Consider the following 23,043-nt stretch of genomic DNA (forward strand, 5'->3'; position numbering starts at 1 on the left):
AGCGCCACTTCCGGCTTTTTCTACTTATGTGGTGCTGAGGAATCGAACCCAGGGCCTCATGCATGCAAGGCAAGCGCTCTACCACTGAGCCACCTTCCCAGCCCCTTGAATATCTATTTTTATAAGCACAAATTGAGCATGGAATTCCAACTTCGTTCTAGCTGCACATGTCACGAGCACATTTAAAATACCAAAGGTTTTTATTTTCATTCCTAACATCATTGATCTAAGGGCTGAAGAACTTCAATAGTTTTGCATGCAAAGTGTTTCAAAAGAGAAGTTAATAATATTTGGTTCTGCCTAGGACCAAAATAAACAAAAATATTAGGACTTGAAGCATGTCCAGCTTAGAAATCACAAATGCACCTTTTTATTTATACTAATCAGTACTACATATACCACATACAGCAAACTTTAAAAAACACCTTATAAAAGTCTAAACTTGGGGCTGGGAAGGCAGAGTGCCTGCTCTACCTTCAGTAGACTGCTCAATGGTTCAGAGACGGCCTCCCATTCAGGAGGCCCTGGGTTCGATTCCTCAGCACCAAAAAAGCAGAAAAAGCCAGAAGTGGCGCTGTGGCTCAAGTGGTAGAGCGCTAGCCTTGAGCTGAAGAGCTGAGGGACAGTGCCCAGGCCCTGAGTTCAAACCCCATGACCAACAACAACAAAAAAGTCTAAAACTCATTAGTGGAGGTTCTCAGAAAAATACTTAATGTAATGCTATTTACCTGAGTAACACTAGTCATAATATACAGATGTTCTTATTTATTTTATCTTCACGTGCTTTCATAACTTGTATTGTTATTCTTCTGTTGCTTAATTTTAATTATTTTTAATCTTCAAATTTTAAAATGTTGAGATATTATTAAAGTTCACTTATGGTTTCAGAAAAACATCATTAACACCCTAAAAAAGATGACTTAATAAAATGTTAAAATGAAGTCTGACCATTCGTAAATTGCAAATGTTTTAAACTTCAGGTTAGAACATGCATACTGATGCATAATGATGGAATTAAAAATCTTACTAAAACCTGTTAAGACTGGGAGATTGAGAGGGAGAAATAGAGAGACAATCTGATTAAAATACAATATAAGTATGTGTGAAAATCATGGTGAAACTCTTAACTCAATTATTCCACCCTATGGAAAAGGAATGACAGGAAAGTTACGTAACATGGTTCGGGGAAAGGGGGGAAAAGGTAACAGTGGGGAAGAGGGAAGGTGATGTTTGTTCCTCAAAATCTTATTTTTAAGCCAAATGCCTATGGCTCACACCTGTAATCCTAGCTACACCAGAGGCGGAGATCTGAGCTTTGCAGTTTGAAACCAGCCCAGGCAGAAAAGTCCTTGTGAGACTCTTATCTCCAATTAACCACTCAAAAACTGGAAGCAGAGCTGTGGCTCAAAGTGGTAGAGTACTAGCTTTGAGCACAAAGAGGCTCAAGGACAGCGAACAAGACCTGAGTTCAAGTCCCACAACTGACAAAAAAAATCATATTTTTATGTGTTCCCGAAAATAAAATGGATGCTACACACAAGCTCTTTTTTCCCCCAACGGGCAAATTTCCATTCATTTGAAGTACAATCAGCTAGCTTCAGATGCATATACTAACTTTAAGTAGTGTAACTATTTACAGATGGTGAAAATTTCACGCCTTACAGTATCTTTGAATATGTCGCTTCAAAGTGGTGTTTCTGACACTGATATCTCAAAAAGCAATATTGAACAAGTGATTTTCTCTTTGTGAATTTATGTTCTGGAAATACCTATTTAAGGAACTGGTACATAGACAAAAGAGTATAGTCTGGCACTAAAAAAAACACGAAAAAGATAGCATGTTACTTCCCACTCTTTCCCACCTTAGGCCTTCCAACACTGGAAATTCCCGTGTACAGAAATACCATCGACAGGTAATTTAGATAAACTGCGGCTCCCACCCAAAACTGCACAGCACTCCAAAAATAGTTGAACAGGCTCTTGGCAGGACCCAAGCCTGGTCTTCTATTGTCCCATATTTCCTCTTGTCTCTGAGAGAAGAGAACCAAACAACAGACTGATTTCCTAGACAGAGAACTTTCCTTTTTGAGCTCAGCAAGGGGGGGTACTTCCCATCCATGGCCCCAGGTCCCCGGGGGTGCCAATCCTTTTCTGGTAATGAAAAGGACCTAGAAAATGTGACGCAAGAGCTGTGTTTAAAACTACCACCTCAGCTATCAGAGGGCCAGAACGTCGTATCAGACTGAAACACGTCCTGCCTGTCCCTCGATTCTTACTGACAGAGGGAAAAAGCTGGTTGAATTATTTGTACAACTATGTTTTTCTCCAGGGAAGACCTAGCATGAAAAGCCTTGTGACTTAGTTGCTAGTTGAGTTGTACAGACAACCTGGACGAGGACAGCTTTCCATCATGTGTGGCAACCGTGTAGCTGGCACAGGGTAAATTCAAACATTCTTCTCCATTCAAATTAATAAAGTAGTTCAGAACAACACATGGGTGGTAGAGAAGGGATGACATCATGAGATAAACAAACCTTGGAAAGAGTCATTAAGCAGATGAGAAGTAGATAACTACAGAATTTTAATTACACAACAGGGTGACAGAATATAAAGTCATAGCTTTACTATAAAAATTATGTAAAAAGCCCTGGGAAAGAGAATTCCCAAGCAAAGAAAGCATCACCTTGCAACATCCAATTGTCTTTCTTACTTAAAATTATTTGATGATATAGTAACTGCCACTATCTGTTACAATGACCCTTCTGGATAATGTATGAAAAGACCAGCAACTATGCTGGCAGGATTTTTCAGCTAACATGGAATATGAGTGCCACAGAGCAAAAGCACATATTAAAGAAAAGGGGCAATCCCAAACATGGGTGCTCAGGCCTATAATCCTACCGATGCAGGAGGCTGGGATCTGAGGGTCACAGCTCAAAGCCAGCCCAGGTAGAAAAGTATTTGAGACTCTTATTGCCTATTAAGCACCCCAAAGCTGGAAATGGAGCTGTCGCTCAAATGGTAGAGTGCTGGCTTTGGGCACAAAAGCTCAGAGACAGTGCCCAAGCCCCCAGAACAGCACAAAGAAATGAGGAAATAAGACTTCTTACAGACTAAGGGCTTTCCCACTCACCCTTCAGCACTCCATTACTACTGCAGAAAATGTGTCACATAAAAGAGCAGAGAATAAAAATAAGACCCATAACACCTATGAAGTGCAGTGCATGCCACAAAGGTTGCTATTAATGGAAGAAGGTCTTGGACGTTAAATGTGCTTATTCATATTTCAACATGCCAGTCATCAGGAGGAGGAAACACTGCGACAGCGACATGGGCCACTCTGATAACACCGAGGAAAGGGCACAATGGGAGCCAAGGTGGTGGAGCCCCTTACCCCCTGTCTCTGTGGTGCTCTTCTTGTTCAGGATCTTCAGAAGGTCTTTGGTAATCTTCTTCAGTTGATGCTGCGCTTCCTCACGCTCTTTGCCCACTCCGTAGAGAAGGACTGTGCGCTGGTTACACTCATGACTTGAAGATTCATCCTGGAAAACACAAGATGCCGTCTGAGACCCTTGTCTGTGGAGAGGGGACCGCTGTGCCCGCCTCTGGAGCGCGCTAGCCACAGCCTCCCCGCCGGCCGGGCTGCGGCGGCCCCCCACCACACTTGCTCTCACCACAATCTCCACGGCAACGCCCTGACTTTTCAAATTTGGAACCTGACCAAGTAAAACACAAAAACGTGCCACCTGACCTGAAGTCTTGACAGGAGCATCTGATGTGGGCCTATCCTACAGAGTAAGTTCTGGCTATTGGAAAACTTTTCCTTGTCTAAAATTGAACGTGACATTAATTTCACACATTTAACACACTATCCATTGATTTCTTAAGGAAATTATTGCTTCGTAAGCCTGGTTTTAAGCATACAGTAAGAGTAGGTACTTTATATCTAGAAAAAATTCTTGCTAGGACATTCAAAAGCTTTACACACACACACACACACACACACACACACACACACACACGCACTCACTCACACACTTACTTCCAACATGACTGTGTGAAATAAGTCTGTATTTGTGTCCAAATGGTGTTTCTGAGTTAGAGTGAAGGCTTCTTTGGGTGTAAAGCAGCTGGGGGAATGCAAATATGCCGTCTGCTCTGCCCCCCACTCCTGGCTTTGGTTTTTCCCATATGGTCACAGAACCTCAGAAATGCACACATACCAACAGCAGTTCCTCAGCCAAGGTTAAGTAGCGTAGGAAGTGCTCTTGCTCTCATGACTGGCTTTGATCTTACAGTTAAACTTCTTCGCTGAACAGCTTCCTCAGGCTGGGTGCTTACCCCAAGGGGCTCTTCCCTGCAAGCGAATACCGCTGTGCTCACATTAGTGATGGCCCTAACCAACAGCAAACCCCGGCAGATGCTTGCCTGGAGTCTCACACAGGACACTCCTTGCAAGCAGCATGTTGCTTCTGCAGCCCCGTTTTCTCTCAGCTTTGTCACAGTGCTCCGGGTCTCTATCACCATCTGGCCAGCCTTCCCGTCTGGCACACACTTCCCTTACTAAAAAGAGCACCGCTTGCATGCCTCGCTGACTTATCTACCCCACACTAGCACTCGGGGTTCCAGTGGTTAAATCTGCCTTTAAAGTGAGAGAGACCACCACCTCAGGGGTGCTTCCCCAGAAACCATTCCCCGTTTCAAAACACAAGACACAACAGCTGTAGGAAGCAGCTACGGGCACACCGGAAAGAGCCGAGCTGCTTGCTGATCTCAGGCTTTAATTGTTACAGAACACGAGTGCCGCTTTTTTCCCTTGTTGGGATGTAGATACCCAGACCTATAAAGAGAACAGGAGAAAACTGCGAAACTCAGATCGCGCCCACTGTATGCCCTGGTGACTCCAGGAAGGCACAGGCGACTGGTACCAACACTGATGTCCACGCAGATTAGCTGCGTTATCCAATACCTCTACAGAATGTGCGTCCACATGCCTGGAACTCTGAGAAACATACAAGGAAAAACGTTCCCCATTGTCAAGCCACGGTGTGCTACCTGTAGAGCTATAGGGGAAGGCTTCCTGGGCAGACCTGTGTGCTGGCCCGGCAGCACAGGGCAGCGACAGCCCTGCGCCGCACGGACAGCGGCCCCTGCTGGGCTGAGAACTCTGCCTGCACCTGGCCCAGTCACTTAGAACTCCCTCCCCAACAAATCAGCAACGCCACTGCCCTTGCAAGGTAGAGAGTCGGGAGCACACTGCACACATGGTCGCTGCTGCCAATTCACCCAATGCGAATGACCTCCACGGCACCCATCCACAGCAGCGACCCCACAGTCACCGGCAGCTCCCACCTTTGCCGGTGTCTTCCTGTCACCAAATGCCCCAAAGCTGCACCAGTGCACTGCCGTGCCCTTGCTCACTGAACCACCCAAGGACCAGAAAGGGAATTCTGTAGCATTTATCACAGTGCAGTGCAGTTTTTTAAAGGTTATTTTCATGTATTTAAAGTCTGTCTTCCCTGTCTTCATTTTCATTTTCTTCCTTAATAAGCACCATTGGCATTGAATATTTGTTGAGTATTTGTTGAAGCAAACGAGGGACAAACATATAGCTAAAGAAACGAGGCAGAGATAAAAATAAGAAAAAATAGTTTTACAGATCGCTTAAGCTGATCAAGAGCTGAGGAAGTGAGGGGGAAGAAAAAACAGAAAGTCTTAGAAAAAAATGTCCAGTGAACTGCACTCCATAGAGGGAGGCCATGGCCAGAACTAACTGTACTTAGCTTAGACATGAGGACCAGGAAACAAAGCCTAAGACACACTAAAAGGAAGAAAATCTTGGGCACCCAAATCTAACAGAGCATATGCATCTCATTAGATTTCAATACGAGCCCACTAGAAATATTTGTTGGAGACCCCCAAAAAGCACATGGAGCACTGAGAAAATAAGGGCAAAGATTCTGGATGGTAGCTGGAAATATATGGTGAGTATTATGTGGCACAAGCCGGGCGACAGGTCAGTGATAAAGACAGGCCTAAGAGGGTGCGGAAGCTCTCACCATGCTTTAGAAGAGAAAAGTAGAGCTGAGACCGTGGACAGGGTATGAGGGCATCAAGTGAGGTGTGCAGGCCTCAGAGTGGACAATGCTCTGATGACACACAGCAACCAGAGGAGGGCCACAGACAGAGTGTCCAGGGGAGTCACAGGCCATGGACACACCAGGGGGGGGGGGGGAAGCAAGCCAGACGTCAGGGTCTGAGCTGAGAAGTGACAGCAGGAGAGCAGCAGCTGGGGAGGACGTCGATGCCTGTTTCAAAGCTATGATTCACACAAAGGAGTCTTCATACAGAAATCAAGAATGGAAAGCAGAGTAATGATACACGGATAGGAGACAAAGGACTCTCGTCAAGATTCACAATACAAAGAATCAAACCCCTGGGAATAAAGAAAATTAGAGAAAACAGAGGAAAATGTGCCCGTCAAGGAGAAAGAAACTTGAAGGTAGAATCAGTGCATTGGACATTGGTCTTGATGCATGCGGGCATGCACACACACACACACACACACACACACACACGCACATGCACAAGCGCACACACACATGCATGCACACACACACGCACGCACACACGCGCACACACGCACACATGCACACACACATGCACGCACACACACACATGCACACACGCGCACGCACACACGCACGCACATGCACACACGTGTGCACACACGCATGCACACACACGCGCGTGTGCGCATTTCAACCACATTTCCAGGTGACATGGAGCTGCTACTCTGGACATACGCTCAAAATTCAGAGGAAACAACCAAAACGTGCTCACAGTAGCGGCACCTGCCCATAGAGTGTGGCCTTGGAGATGCTGGGCTTGGGGGTAACAAGTGGTTTGTCTCAACACAGGGGAGCAGCAACTTTGGCATAAAGGTAAAGCGGAAACAAGTTCTACCATCAAGTTTCATTCCTACCGTATCTTTGTCCCTTGGGTTTAAAAATTTAAAAACTGTATATAATAGTGATACTAAGATGCCTTGATTTAATGTTACCATTTTCCCCAAAACTAAAAGTTAAGGTAAAAAAAAAAAAAACCCGTAAAAACCAAAACTGTTTACATTTAAGTTTCTCAAGAAAGCATGAAGAAATTATACAATAAGCAAGTATTCGACTGTTTTTTTAATGTAATTTTAGATTCTGGTCATTTATAATGGGGAGACACTGTTCAGCCTCCAAAGGAGTTAATCAAACACAGATTTAGAATAATGACATTATGAACCAGGGAGGAAACAAGAGCAAGAAGCTAAACATCCTTAACCAGGTCACATTCTGAGTTAATGTAATTACTCGTTAGAAGGTAACCCATTATCCAATGTGAAGCATGGTATGTTTACAGGTGAAAAGCATCTGAAAAAGATGATTTTTGCCTCTTTCTTCAGGAAACAGACTTCAAATGCTTGACTTATGGATTCATTATCTGTATGGAAAATAACCTACGAACTTAGAAATCATCAGCTACTGCAGATTTCAGTGAAAAGCTTGAAAATCTTAAATTACTTTTGGTAGAGATGACTTCTGGCTGCTCTGGTCCTCATTCCCAGGAAGTAAAAGCAGAAGTCCTAGAAGCAGACAGATGGGAAGGCCAGTGCACACACACAGCGCTGCAGATAGATCTCCGATTGTGAAGTTCTCTCTTCCCTCTCTCCTTCCATTTCCCTATAGAGCTCTCAAGACTTTACTGATGAAAGCTCAGCAAATTCTCTACCACAAGTAAGTTTGGCAGCTAACGTGAGACATTAATAGGAAAACACCAGATGCCAGTCTAACGACTACTACCGAAGACATACAAATCCTTCAGAATCTACCATAAGCAGGTAATGTTCTGTCAGTATTTGACATACATGTATTTAGATAAGATGTGTAAATTTTTCTTCCACGTTTTTCTTAAAGTTGTAATTCTTAAGTAACAACAGCAAAAATATACTTGGGATAAACATTAAAATGCAAGTCATATTGATGGTGGTATCAGAAAGAACCATTAATCTCTTCACTAAAAAAATGCGTGGATATAAAAATACAAATTGTATTACCTATTTCATCTTGACTATAAAATGAGACTTAAATATAGACAGAAAGGTAATATTATAAATGTTGAGAATACTTGTAAAATATTTTACTATTTAGCAAAGTGAGTACTCACAAAGGAGCTCAACTGCCAGAGAATAAACAAGAGCAAAAAATTGCACTAGTGAAGGTTATAAAACCAGTGATCTTGTGTCAATAAAGTACAGGATTCTATTCACTTTTTTTGAAGTGGGATTAAGTGACTGGTGACAGTGGTCAAAAGTTTTCACCACACTCTTGATGACTCCAATTTTTTATTTTCAATAATTAAAGGATGAAAAAAGTGAACTCCAGGTTCTTTGGGGAATTTGGAATCACTTCATTTGCCACGTTGAATCTTTTACATGGAAGTAGTGTGGTTTTTCTTTGCTTTCAACATGGTTCTCTGATCATAAAGAATATGTTATGTAAAATCAATTGCACTTGATGCAATAAAAATCTAAAGTTCATGTTAAGTTTCAAGGTTTAGATGCTAGATGGTATACTGAGAAGTCAGCTGTTGCTTTTCCAATAACTGCCTGTTGTGATAATAGCCTACAAAGTCAGAAAAGGGCCTGGCTCTGCTGTTTTACTTCAGCTACCATTGTACACTCTGTAAGTCTAGGTGCACGGTGGTCCTGGCTCTGCTGTTTTACTTCAGCTACCACTGCACACTCTCTAAGTCTAGGAGCACGGTGGGCCTAGCTGCCTTGAGGGGTGGAGCGTGGTGAACACACGTGCACACACCTACACACAAGTATGTGTAAATGTGCATATACACCTGTGTAACTAACGTGTATTTAGAAAATGTACATGAAAATTAAACCTAGTGAACAACTTGGAAATAAAGTACACATGGATTCAAACTGCGTGGGACTAAATAATGGGTCTTTATAAAACAGGTGCTTGAACGGAGGACAGGAAGACAGGGCAGGAATAACTTTCACTTCTGTTTTTCTGTGACTCACTTTGATTTGTTTAGTGAGTTTACCAAGAGTGCTTTCACAATTTCCACTTTTTAATTTAACATCCAATCATTTCTCCTTGTAATCCTTTGATAACACTAAAATAAATAAAGCCAGGAGTAAGAATGATACAGGAAAGTAAGAAATGCAGTATCATCCAAATATCCATTTCCTATGTAAATACAAGTGGGCCTGGAATAAAATCAGACAAGAATTGCAAAGCATCCATAATGTCACATCATAGATGAGACTTTAGGGTTCAGTAACCATCAGACAGACCCTGTGGAGATAACAGCAAATACCATGACTACAAACATCTCCCTTGCTTTCCTTCTCTAGGCAGCAAAGAGAAAATGCAAGCCCTGGCCAACGTCACCCCGGCCCCTGGCAACAGCAGCCAGTGCAGCCGAGACTACGCGATCGCCGAAGCCCTCTTCCCGCTGCTCTACACTGGCCTGTTTTTTGTTGGACTCATCACAAACAGCCTAGCGATGAGGATTTTCTTTCAAATCAACAGTAAATCCAACTTCATTATCTTCCTTAAGAACACTGTCATTTCTGATCTTCTCATGATTCTGACTTTTCCGTTCAAAATACTTAGTGACGCCAAGCTAGGCCCCAGGCCTCTGAGGGCCTTTGTGTGCCAAGTCACCTCCGTTGTATTTTACTTCACAATGTACATCAGCATTTCCTTCCTCGGACTGATAACGATTGATCGATACCAAAAGACCACCAGGCCGTTTCACACTTCCAGCCCCAGGAACCTCCTGGGCGCTAAGATTCTGTCTGCTGTCATCTGGGCCTTCATGTTCTTACTTTCTCTGCCTAACATGATTCTTACCAACAGGAGGCCAAGAGACATTCACGTGAAAAAATGTTCCTTCTTCAAGTCAGAATTTGGTCTGGTCTGGCATGAAATAGTCAATTACGTCTGTCAAGTCATTTTCTGGATTAACTTCTTCATTGTCATTGTCTGCTATACTCTCATTACCAAAGAGCTCTACAGGTCGCATGTGAGGACCAGGGCTGTAGGGAAAGTCCCCAGGAAAAGGGTGAGTGTCAAGGTTTTCATCATCATTGCTGTGTTCTTTATTTGCTTTGTTCCTTTCCATTTTGCCCGAATTCCCTACACCCTAAGCCAGACCCGAGACGTCTTCGACTGTGCTTCGGAGAACACTCTATTCTACGTCAAAGAGAGCACTCTGTGGTTAACATCTTTAAATGCATGCCTGGATCCATTCATCTATTTTTTCCTTTGCAAGTCCTTCAGAAATTCCTTGACAGGCATGCTGAAGTGCCCCAAATCTAGAACCTCATTATCCCGAGAAAACAGGAAAAAAGGACCGGATGGCAGTGACCCAGAGGAGACTCCAATGTAAAGAAATTCCAGAGAACTGCTGTTCTGCTGGGTTCCGGTTCCTTAAATACATCGACAATGACTTAGAAACCCCTGAGGTTTCTAGGGGATATACAGCCACAAAAGTAATTTTCATCTACTTTTCCAGTATAAACACTATCCTAAAATGCAGAAAAGGGCCAAACAACATGCAATTCCTGATTTTCAGAGGGGGCACAATGGGCAATGGCAAAATGATTTAAACAGGTGGCAAAATGGGCAATCACAAGGCTGTAATTCTTTACAGGCACATTAGTCACAATCTTGTTTTCTTTACTGTCAGATGAGAAAAATGATCAATTTGATATAATAATCTATCCAAAAACAATACTAAGACACTGTATACATCCTAGTTACCAAATCAAATCCTTGCTGATTGATATTATAAGTTTAAGTCAGATGTTGTTCTTGGGATATACCATGTATATAAAGTAGAAATTTATTACTACAAAACCTCAAAGATGTACAAATACAAATTAAATGCTATAAAATCCCAAAAGATTTAAACTAAATGAAATGCTATATCGTGGAGTTGATTTTTTTTTTGATGATAATGATTTTAAAAATACCATTCCAATAAAGGTCATAGTGAATAAATTACTGAAGTAAGAGAAGCTACCTTTATGACAGGCTAATACTAAAGAATATTATTAATATTTCCTTAACACTAGAATAGGAGGTTTCACTAATACCTTGAAAACTTCAACAGACACAATACTGTCTTTGACATTTACCTTTATGAATTAGCTTCTGGAGATACCTGCTCTTTGAGTTAACAAACTTTGTGCTCTGGTAAGAAACATGCATTAAATGTACCTACAGATTTGCTCTGCATCGCTAATAAGAGGCATCTGATTGAACTGTTTGGATAACCTGCTTGATTTGTGTGTATAATATAAAAATCCCACATCCACTCTGTCTTCATTTTGTTGTAATTTCTTTGTTCAAAGGTTCTGGTCACCGTAAGTCACCTTCCTCTCCAAAAACATTACAAATCAAACCCACTTCAGCACTGCTGCCAACACTGGTTTATTGCATGCTTTCGGCAATCTCTTCTGAAAATGGCACACAATCCCATAAAATAGGGCAGACCTGGTTTCACACAAGCCTCATTTGATATTTTTAAATGTACTTTCATGATATGTATTTAATGAGCAATACACAGAGAAAGGCCACAGCTGATATTTTTAATATGAACCAAACATGTAACATCATGTTCCTCAAGTATGTACCATCCTCAAATGTCAATATCTACATAAACTGTCAGCAGAAACCCAGAAAGCAGGTTGTAACATAGAGAAGTTTGCTGAGCTTCGATACTGTTACCCAAATGCACACATCATCTCCTTAGCTTCAACGTTCAGTGCAGGACTGAGCACGTGTAAATCTGCCAAGTGCACCTCCGCCAGGTGCGGCTCTTCCTCTCCCAGGTGGCTCTGGCTCTCGGTGGGACAGACCAAGACTTGAACCAAACCACACACACTCTGTGCTGCAAAGCAAGTTGTGGTGATAACTCTCACGGCTGATGCGCACCGTAACATCAGATGCATGCGTTTACTGTTCTGCAGGCACACTGAAAGCTGCAAGGGGACCTAGGGACAGCAACTGGAGTCATCAGACCTCCTGATTCACTAATTAATTAATTTACGTCCATACGTATGCATTTTAACTGCTGCAATGGAAACATCCCAACGAAGACCAGAGCTACAAGTAGCAGCTTACTCACATTTAGTGGGCAATTTATCCCACTTTTTATTGTATCTTCTGTATTCCCTTATCTGCCGCTTTGGCAATTTCTCTTCCACCTCATACTTAAGTCTGTGGCAGAAAGTCTGACAAGTCCAGTAAGCCTTTAGATGATTCCTTTTCATGCCTCAATCTGTAAGTCCCAGATCAAGAACTCTAGCGTTTGGTGAACGATTAATTCCACGTTACCCTGACCTCTGCGGCAGGCACGTGGGCAGTTAGTTCCCTGCAGGGCTTGGATCTGCACCCGGCAGGCTTGCAGTGGGCATGGGGAAAACCACTTCATTTCTGCCAGTTCAGTTTTCTCATTACTAAAACGGGGCAGTCTCTACAGACTGTGGTGAGGATAGTGGTTACTAGGAAGAGTATGCCATCTGCTTAGGGTCCAGCAGGAGTTCACATGTTCAGCTTGTCCTCTTGTGCCAGGCTCCTAAATTCTGGGATTTCTGGTTATATCACCTTGGCTCTACTCTCCTGTCTTTTATGAGCTATCTGCACTCATGTAGGAGTATTTTATTTTTTTTCCAAGTTGATTTAACATGTGATAGGCATTATTCTGAGTAGATGGTAAATATTTTGTCAACTTTATTCTCTTGTAAGCAGACACGATTATTTACTTACATTGTAAACTGAAGGCAACTCTTTCATCAACAGTATAAGTAGCTTGCCCAAAGTCCCAAGAAAAGTAAGAGCAGGAGGAGGAACTGAGCCAGGCCCTGGGCCTGGTATACATTCTAGGGGGAAAGACCTCCCCCAGCTCTGCCAGCCAGCGTGGCTGGTGGTTAGGGAGAGGAGGCCTCTCCGGGAAAGACCTCCCCCAGCCACTCTGGCTCGGCTGGGAGGGAGGGTGGTTAATATAGTTATCAAGGCCCAACACTCTGAAACTCTCACACTTCTGTGAATCCAGATATGAGCACCATTTGTCAGTTCCCCTTTTGAAAGTTTCCCACACACTGGCATTTTGAAATTCAAACAACATGTGATTTCCCACTTTCAGATTATTTTTTGCAGCAAGAGATGGCCTTTATTTCTTTTTCTTCATTGTTTCCTCCTCCTTTGTTTTCCCCCTACCATCCCTTCCCTCCCACCTCCACAACACCCCCCCACACACCAAAGCCCATTTTCATATTATGAAGTTATCATGTACATAATTCCCCTTGTTTAGAGTGAAACTATTCCAAATCTTCTTCTTGGTAACAGAGAAACAAGCTGTACAAAATTCATAATTAGGTAAGTTAAACCCTTTAAACCATAGTTTTAAAAGTATGCTTGGTTTTTGTCCTCAGCTTAAGCAAACAAACTAATATTCTAAAATTTTTTATCTATTATCACATTGGTGAATCTTGACTCTATATTCCAAGGAAAACATGTTTGAGGAGAACAGAAAAATTACAGTGTGCCATACATTGTGAATAGAAAATCCAAATTATTAGGCATTATGTTGCCTTGTATTTTAAAATGTTCAAAGAGAAAATAAATTTTTATTTTCAAAATTCCAAGCCAAGTCATCCAAAACTTTCTGATCAACCAGTCCTGCAGTCTAGGCCAACTCTAAGGTAAAACTTGTGGCAAGGAATATGAAATGAAACTCACCAAGAACGCCACATCCTCCATAAGATCTCTGAATTTCCTCTTTCCTTTCACCTATCTGCCAGGCTGGCATAATTGTAGACAACAACTTTCTCTATACTTCAAGAGACTTAAGGGGAAACATCACAGATTTTGGTTGCCGGTGAGTCACGAAACCCCTGAAGTGTTCTGTACTGCAGACACAAGGTGAATGCGAAGAGTTCCAAAAGTGTCATCTCCACTCAAATCCGCACCCCACAGAGGTGCTCTCTGTTCCAGAGTCCCAAGCCATTTCCTCATAGCACTGCCTTCACATCTGTCGCCCAGAAGAGGGAACTGGGCTGGAGGGGTCTTCATTTACCCACAGTATCACCTAACTGATATACCTGGGATTCTTACCCCAAAGTTTAGGGCTTAGCATGCCTACTACTTACAAAATATGTTCTCTCTCATAGATCTCAGGACTAATAACTAAAACAAACAGCTACAGAACAAATAAGCCACCCTCCTGGAAACAAATTCCTGGAAGAGCCAGTCTCTGAGGATACAGAAGATGGCCCTGTCTGAAGTTGGAGTCAGATCTTGCTCTCCTAGTCGGTTCTAATTTGGGACTATTTCTTTACCATTCCACCGCCTACTACTATGTACAAGAAGCTCTCAAAGCTCGCTGAATACGTACATTGAGAAGACAGGCCAGAATAGTAACTGTGAGAAAAAAAGCAATTTAGCAACTAAATTTACTCAAATCATAGTGGATGTGGAGTGCTCCAAGGGCTGAGCACAACGAGTTTCAAACAGATGACACCGCAGAAGCACACAGTGAAAATGAGGAAGGAAACCCAGCATACAAAAGCAGAACACGTGCTTCGTGATCTCTTTTTTTGGCTGAACTAATGAGTGCCACAATCAGAAGACAGAGAACTAAGGATCCTCTCCAACAAAGGTGAGTTTCACTTTTTCTTACGAATGTGCTTGCTTTAAAAAGGCAGAATATAGTTTCAACAAACAACAGTATTACTTTATGAGCATGAGAATTCATATAAGATACAATAATCTGACATGTATGTTACCTCTTGATGGTGTTTTGTTTTGTTGCTGTGTTAAATGTGGTATCTGTTATCTGAACTTCACAGGGATTTGAAAGTAATAGCACTGTTAAAAAGTACCAAAACCACACTAGGCGTTTAAAAATTTTAGCTAGAAAGGCCTATCTTCCAGACACTGAAGGTATTTACTCAATAGAGGTGGTTAATAGGCTTAAAACATACTTTAAGAAAGTAGTATTTGCAAAGTGTGAAGAGCTTTCTTTTCCTTTCTTGATGTACGTATGGTGTACGGCGCTGGTCTGAAGACGACACCACAGTGATGCAGAGTTTCAACGGGTCTGCGAGCTGCCCCCGGGACACCAGGGTGACGCGGCTGGTACTCCCCGCCCTCTACTCCGTGGTGTTCCTGACCAGCCTCCTGCTCAACACCCTGGCCCTCCGGGCGTTCCTTCACACCCCGAGCTCCTCCACCTTCATCGTCTACCTCAAGAACACTCTGGTGGCTGACCTGATAATGACGCTCACGCTTCCCTTCAAGATCCTCTCCGACTCTTCCCTGGGACCCTGGCAGCTCAGGGCTTTCGTGTGCCGTTTCTCTTCTGTGGTCTTTTACGAGACCATGTATGTCGGCATAGTGCTGCTAGGCCTCATTGCCTTCGACCGATTCCTCAAGATCGTCAGACCTTTTGAAAAATATTTTGTTAAAAAACCTGCTTTTGCAAAAATGATTTCTGTCCTCATCTGGATCATTTTGTTCCTCATCTCCCTACCAAATATGATCCTGAACAACGGAGAAGCAACACCATCATCGGTAAAAAGGTGTGTGTCGTTAAAGGGGCGCCTGGGACTGAAATGGCACCGAGTGGTGAATTACATATGTCAATTCATTTTCTGGACTGTTTTTGTTCTCATGTTTCTGTTTTATGTGGTGATTGCAAAGAAACTATACAATTCCTATAAAAAGTTCAAACGTAAGGACAACAAGAGCACCAAGAAATGGGAGGGGAAAGTGTTTGTGGTTGTGGCTGTCTTTTCTGTCTGCTTTGCTCCCTTTCATTTTACCAGGGTTCCCTACATTCACAGCCAAACCCACAATCAGACTGACTGTAAACTGGAGAATCAATTGTATATTGCTAAAGAAACAACTCTGTTTTTGGCAGCAACTAATGTTTGTATGGATCCCTTAATATACATCTTCTTGTGCAAAAAATTCATAAGGAGACTACCATGTGTGAGAGGGAGACGGGAAGAACACCAGTACAGTCAGACAGACAACATCACCCTGAGCTGACAGCTTCCACTTGGCCAACCTCCACTTAGTGATGAAACTTGAAAAGATCATTCATTCAGAAGTGAAATTTAAGCAATAAAAGAAAATGACTGGAACAAATACTGTCTTACTTTATTATCTTAGGGTATTGGAAAGAATATCTAAATTTAACCAAACAGATTTATTTATAAGCAATATGAACTAAAATTAAGAGCGTGTCAAAGAAAGCATGTGGCCACTAGAAGTCATCTCTAGAAATCACCTTTTGAGGGGCATTCCTTTTCAGATGGAAAAGTTACGAAGAAACACGGAGGGCTAAGAAGCTCCCTCCCCTCTGTAAGTCTCGCATTCTGGTGCACACATATTGTACACAACACTACTACTTTTATAGCCCCCCAAATGTTGATAGTTGCTGGCATAAGTAAGCGAACAAGCCCCAATTTCCAAAGTCATGAAGCAGGGCTTGAAAGGTATGCTCAATATTCAGAATCTGAGGACCCGAAGGGATATAAAAGGCCTCCGGGATCCTGGAGGAAGAATCGTCACCACTGAAAAACGATAGAGGCCCTTGTCCATATCACAACAGAACAACCTAAGAGGCACCAGCTCTCTGTTAGACCAGATGCTCCCCCATTAAAGACCTCAGCTGAGAGAATGCTGGGCTCTTTGGCCAAGCCTTCTTGGAACACAGTGTCTATACCCCACTCCTCCACCCTGCTGGTAAGGTCAGCACTGCCAGCATGTTTCTACCGGCTAGTTACGATTCTTGACCACAGATTCAACAGCTTCACATCTGTGCTCGGTACATGGAAGGGACAGAATTGCTGACCGTAATCAGTAATACCAACACTTGAAGATTCTTTTTCAAAGTCTAGCTCTCCTTATTTGCCTGCATATTTCTTCCTGAATCTGTGGAGAACTGGAGTGAGTACAGAGGCCGCTGAGACCCTCGGACTCACCCCTCACTTCCTGCAGTTCACTCCTTCCCAACATTTCAGGACTACACTAGTCCTAATCTCCTCCTTTGTAAGGAGGAACACTCCCAAGAAAGACTATGAGGACTATTTCAAGGGCTCTTTGGCTTATCACTAAAGGGAAAATAGGAACTTTCTAAATGCAACCACAATATTGTGGCTATACCTTGCCTTCCAAATTGAGAAGTATTTTTCACTTCTAATCACACCAACTTTATGGTGTATGCAGATCACCCCTACACACACACACATTTGCTTACTCTTCCTCAGTGAGCCTTCCAGAAAGGAAAGTGGCATCATTCCACAAACACCGACCGAGTTTAAAATACTAGGAACTGCCCTGTGTGTATTACTTCATTTATACATGGCATTCTCCAAATAGTGGCATAAAGATATTAGTGGTGTTACCTGAAGTAAAAATGCTATGAAGTGGAGAGCCTAGGCTCCAAACTGCAGTCCACCTGACTTGCATTAACAGTGTTGCTACACTGCCACTCACAAGCAATTCCACAGATGGAAGATGGCTTAAGTTGCCCACCTTAGGAAAAAGTACCAAGGAGAAGGTAGATTCAGATGCCAACACATCTCTGGATTCAATCTTCAAAACACTTTCCCCCTGTAATCAACCATTACAAATAAAGTTCTCATACCAGAAAAGGCAAGTAGTTTATGTAAATCAGAGCTAATAAATACAAATCTCTTCAAGCCATATATTAACCATAGTAATTCAAGCAGGGACCCAAAGGAATATTAAAGGTTTGTAATAATTACACCCAGCGCCAATGCATAGCTCCTAGATGTGAGCCACAATTAGAATGACTTTGCATACTCAGATCTGGTCCAGATTTTACTACAATCCTTGAATGCCTGCTCTGGCTACAGGAAAAAGACAGATCACCTACAGCTATGTTTCAATTATATCCTTGCTTATCTTCATTTTAAAATAATAAGTTAGTGTACCATAAAAGACTTTGATGTCCTTTAGTGCACATTTTCCTTGAAGTAGAAATGAATACATTTGAGATTAGTGATAGAGAACAGTGAGATTATAGCATAAAGGCAATGCGTTCCTACATTGGAGGAGGAGACTTCAGCGACAGCACAGGGCCAGACCAGGGCAGAGAAACCAAGAGGGGAAATCAACCAAAAAGACATGAGCCATGGAGGAACAGCCAGAATACAAAAGTAAGCCTTGGTAACACCTTTGCCCAGTGGCTTGCATCAACAGAGAGCAGCAGTCGGGCATAGGTGAGGTCTGAGGATCAAGGCTTGAAGCCAGCCCAGGCATAATCACCAAAAAGCTGGAACTGGAGCTGTGGTAGAACACCAGACTTAAGTGAAAGAGCTCAGCCTCAGGATCCGCGCATTGAAAACGGGGGGGAGGGACGGGGCAGGACTGCAAGAGTCTTACCAGCAGCCCCTCCTAACTCTAATTCTTTGGAAGAGGTGAGGAAAGACCTTCAAAGTTTCCTGTTTAGAAAAATCATAACGTTATAGAGAATATTCAATAAAAATTTCTGCGACTAAAACCACTATTCATTTAGAGACATGACACCAAGAGAAGACATCCAAGATCTCAAAGAAAATGTGAGTTTGGTTCTATCTACTTTTTAGTTAAGGATCTACAGTCCATACACAGGGCCGGTGATGCTCTTCTTTTACCTCAAAATGCTAAGATCCAGGACAGTCTTCATGTCAAATGCCGCAGAAACATTTAGCACCCTGTTGATACACATTCCAGTAGAGGGGCTTAGCAGACACAAATTAAAGAAAAAGGAAAAACAAATTCTCTTATTCTGAAGAGTGGAAGTGTCTAAGAACGATAAAACTACACGCAATATGTTATGGCTGACTAGACTGCACTCAAAAAGGTTGCCAAATGCTGGGCACTGGTGGCTCACGCCAATCAACCTAGCTACTCAGAGAAGGCTGAGTCTGAGGATCACGGTTCAAAGCCGGCCTGGGCAGGAGAGTCCATGAGACTCTTATCACCAATAAACTACTTGGAAAAGTTCAGAAGTGGTTCTGTGGCTCAAGTGGTACAGCGCTCACTTTGAGCTGAAGAGCTCAGGGACAGTGCCCAGGCCCAGAGTTCAAGCTCCTCGACTGACCCCCCCCCCAAAAAAAAAAGAAAGTTGGCAAATTAAAGCACAAATATTTCTAAATATGATTGTTTCAACATTATTGTCATGATAATAGTATTTGATAAGGTAAGAGGTATCTTTGTTTTAGAGCAGTATATACTGAAGTAGTTAGGGGCTATGTGTTTATGTCAGTGATTCCACCTTCAAATACAACCTGCAAAACATATATAGGGGGACAGCGGACTTGGGGGAGAAGTACATATGAAAACACATTAGTAATCTAGAAATCTAGCCAAGTGCTCTTTCAACTTGTATATTAACTTTAAAATCTTTTTTAAAATGTTAGAAGGAAATATGAACAGTACTAGTAAAAGGAAAAAGGAGCTACAGAGTGCTTTAAGCATCACGGTGACACAAGCACCTGCACACAGTTTTCCCAAATGAATGTTGGATTTGTACTAGCTGAACAGTATTACTAAAAAGAGCTGCCCTTCAGTTAATAAAATCACCCAATGAAGCAAGGTTAATTGTTATAAAGTCTCCTGGGGCTTCTATGAAATGTAAGACTTGCTATAATAATAAGCAGAAAAGATAGATAAGTCGACGGTTCAATGACGTGGCTGGTGGCTAGCTGTTCTTTTCATGAAGCAACACTCAGTTTTTTGTGCGTGACTAAGTGTGTACAACTTCCCTCTTTGAATTTTAAGTGAGACTACTTGAACAAGTTCTAACTTGTGATTGGTATAGAATACTTTAAAATGAATGCATAAAGGCTGACTCGTGTTAACTTTTTCATTTCCAGGCTTAATTTGCATCAGTAGCTAGAGGAGCACTGAAGTACTATTCCCAGAGAGAGGGCAGTAAACTCAAACTACTGCCATCCCAGCCCATCCCAGCCAGGACCCGGCCCTGCTTCTCCTGAACACCAAACACATGCCAAACCCAGTGCCTGATCACTCAGGAAGAACTCAAAGTTCCCTCATAACAGTTACAAGGGACTATCAAAAATCCCTTCAAACCACCTCCTCAGCAATTTTCAAAAGGTAATAAAATCCTGAATTATCAACACATTACCCTTTCAAAGCTTTCTAGAATGCATTGTTCTTTTTCTTTTCTTTTTTTGCCAGTCCTGAGGCTTGAGCTCAGGGCCAAGGCACTGTCTCTGAGCTTCTTTTGCTCAAGGCTAGCACTCTACCACTTGTGCCACAGCACCATTCCTGGCTTTTTCTGTGCATGTGGTACTGAGAAATCGAACCCAGGGCTTCACACATGCTAGGCAAGCGCTCTACCACTGAGCCGCATTCCCAGCCCTCCTAATTTCTTAAAAAGTAGAAATATCATGTTTAGAAGCCAGCCAGAGGGCAAACAATGTGTAGAGACCACAGTTCTTGAAGCCGTGGCAGAGCCAGTGGCCGCACCCATGCAGGAATTGTAAAGGGAAGGAACACAGTCCAAGCCTGGCTAGGCACACATGAGAAACCCTGGTCTAAAAACTAGAGCAGCAAGGCACTGCTGGCTCACAATTGTCATTCTAGTTACTCAGGAAGCTACATCTGAGGATCATGGCTTGAAGCCAGCCCAGGCAGAAAAGTCCAGGAAACTTTATCTCCAATAAGCCAGCAAAAAGCTGGAAGTAAAGGTGTGGCTCAGATGGTAGAGAACCAGCCTTGAGCAAATATGCTAAACAAGAGCACAAGGCCCTTCATTATAAGCAAAAAATAATATAAAGCAAAAAGAGCTGGCAATTTGACTCAAGTAATAGCGCACCTGTCCAGTGGTGCGAGTTCCTCTGGGTTCAAACCCCGTATAATTTCTAAGTCCGTATTATGTTTCTCGACCCTAATAAAACAAAGTCAACCCAGATATTACACGCATTAACAGAAGTGCCTTTATTCCTATCACAAAATCCCATCAAATATCTGTCCCAGGGGCTGGGAAGGTGGCTCAGTGGTAGAGCACTTGCTTTGCATGCCTGAGGCCCTGGGTTCAATTCCTCAGCACCACATAAGCAAAAAGAAAAAAGCCGAAAGTGGCACTGTGGCTCAAGTGGTAGAGTGCTAGCCTTGAGCTGAAGAGCTGAGGGACAGTGCCCAGGCCCAGAGTTCAGACCCCATGACCAGACCCCCCCCCAAAAAAGAAAATATCTGTCCCAATAAACTTCCTACTATGAATTTTATACACACCACTGGAAATTTGGGGCAATAATCCCAAGACACTGCAGAGACACTCTGTACAGCAAACCTTCAAGAGGACTGAAAGAGACTATGATCTGGACTGGTGCTTTGAAGACATGGCAGTAAAATTTCAAATCACAAGCAGCATGTCATGCATCGGGATTAAAAATGGCAAAAAGTCCATCTAAGATCTCTACAGCACAAGTTCCCCATTCTAAATTCTAAAAGCAAAATCCACGGAGAAGAAAAAAGTTAGGAAGATTCAACCCCTAATGAAAAGTCGCTTGTAAATTTGAAAACTTCTTGTAAGGTGGTGCCATTATTAAGCTGGTAATTTTTAACCTGGGACCTTCTAGCTACTGGCTAACCACACATACACACTCACCCAAACAGACTGGGCAGCATTCGAACTCTGACTGTCTGGTTGCATAGGAGCATAAGTACACACCAAGTTACAGACTCACTAACTCCTAAAACGTTTCCATATGTAATTTATACTCCTCTTACTTTCATTTGGTAAACGTCTTTAAGGCTTTTTTTGAAAGGGCGAATTCCGTCCTTCTATTAATGGCGGCAGGCGCCTGTTTCCTTCCTCTGGGGCTCCAGCTCAAGGTTGCCCTGGAGCTGGCAGTGCTCAGGTTCGGGCACCGACCCGGCCAACCTGGGAACCGCAGGAGCTAGGTCCAGAGGTCAGGGCCAGGGGCCAGGGGCCAGGGTCGGTGCCCTGCAGTGTCCAGGGCCAGGCTCTGGGCTCCGGGTGTCTGGCCTCAGCAGAGGAGCTGGGCGAAGACTTTAAAAACAAACAAACGCCTCCTTTTCCATCTCTTGGAGTTGATTTCTGTGTGCTTTGTCTCCTACGCAAGTTTATGTGTGACAAGGGGCGAAGAAGAGCAGGTGAGATACTTCCAGACACTATGCTGGAGATGGACCTCACCTCGGGGAGGGGACACTGCTCAACAAGAAGCATCGCCAGTACCTACGTACATAACTGGAACCCCTCTGGATTTCACCTTGACAAAAACAGTATAAGCCTTTAAAAGCTGACCAGGTAGCAAATATTTTAGGAGCCTCATGTTTTATACTAAGCAATCATTTTGCCAAGCACTGAACTTTCTGGGTCCTATTTCCTTCTCCCTTTTTTAACAACCTTTCTGGTAGATTACAGTATCAGTATTTTAGTGACTCACTAATAAAGTAGCAGATTTGACTAGAAGATGACCAAATTTTTACTATAAGGCTAGTCAATACTTTCCCTTATTTTCAAATGTAAAAGTAAAAGCAAATATAGAATCTCAAACAGGAGAAAAGATTCTTCTCTCCTTCATAACTTTGAACTTTATAGTCAGGAAATATTCATGGGCTTGAGATGGTATTGTAACGAGTCCACAGGATACCAACTACCTTGACCTCTGTCAGGAATATTTGACCAGGCCAGGCACTGGTGCAAAAAAAAGAGGCTCAGAGCTAGTGTCCAAGCTCTGCGTTCAAGCCCCAGGACCAGCACAAAAAAAGGAAGAAAAGCATATTGGACCTGAGTGTGACCCCAGCATTATGGGGAAAGGCAGGAGGACAGACAGGTGGCCCACCTGGACACCAGCACAAGGCCCTGGGTTAGGTTCCCCAGCAAGAACGTAAAAAGAAAAGAAGAGAGAAAGAGAAAGAAAAAAAAAGGAAGGAAGGAAGGGAGGGAGGGAGGGAGGGTAGG

At 42.9% G+C, this 23,043-nt stretch overlaps 3 protein-coding genes across 4 annotated transcripts in view; 2 read left to right on the top strand and 1 right to left on the bottom strand.

The window, feature by feature from the left end:
- The window catches only part of P2ry12 (purinergic receptor P2Y, G-protein coupled, 12), a 50,310-nt gene extending 39,782 nt beyond the window's left edge, over positions 1–10,528 (top strand). Inside the window, exons 1-3 of one of the 2 annotated variants that reach the window (XM_013029913.1) lie at positions 3,729–3,795; positions 7,734–7,885; positions 9,419–10,528. In XM_013029913.1, coding sequence (XP_012885367.1) covers positions 9,433–10,458 — 1,026 coding nt within the window. In that variant the 5' untranslated portion in view covers positions 3,729–3,795; positions 7,734–7,885; positions 9,419–9,432 and the 3' untranslated portion in view covers positions 10,459–10,528. Of the gene's footprint in view, positions 1–3,728; positions 3,796–7,733; positions 7,886–9,418 lie in introns of those variants that run through there. The other variant, XM_013029912.1, reaches the window with a different exon arrangement.
- The window catches only part of Med12l (mediator complex subunit 12-like), a 196,917-nt gene that overhangs the window by 76,206 nt on the left and 97,668 nt on the right, over positions 1–23,043 (bottom strand). Inside the window, exon 15 of the mRNA XM_013029865.1 lies at positions 3,395–3,542. Within this exon, the coding sequence (XP_012885319.1) occupies positions 3,395–3,542 (148 nt within the window). The remainder of the gene's footprint in view (positions 1–3,394; positions 3,543–23,043) is intronic.
- On the top strand, positions 14,583–16,222 carry P2ry13 (purinergic receptor P2Y, G-protein coupled, 13). The gene is made up of 2 exons (XM_013029915.1): positions 14,583–14,733; positions 15,142–16,222. The coding sequence occupies exon 2, from the start codon at positions 15,156–15,158 to the stop codon at positions 16,125–16,127; it is 972 nt and encodes a 323-aa protein (XP_012885369.1). The 5' UTR covers positions 14,583–14,733; positions 15,142–15,155; the 3' UTR covers positions 16,128–16,222.

Source organism: Dipodomys ordii, unplaced genomic scaffold (genome assembly GCF_000151885.1).
Source record: "Dipodomys ordii isolate 6190 unplaced genomic scaffold, Dord_2.0 Scaffold124, whole genome shotgun sequence".
In the NCBI taxonomy this organism is placed as follows: Eukaryota; Metazoa; Chordata; class Mammalia; order Rodentia; family Heteromyidae; genus Dipodomys; species Dipodomys ordii.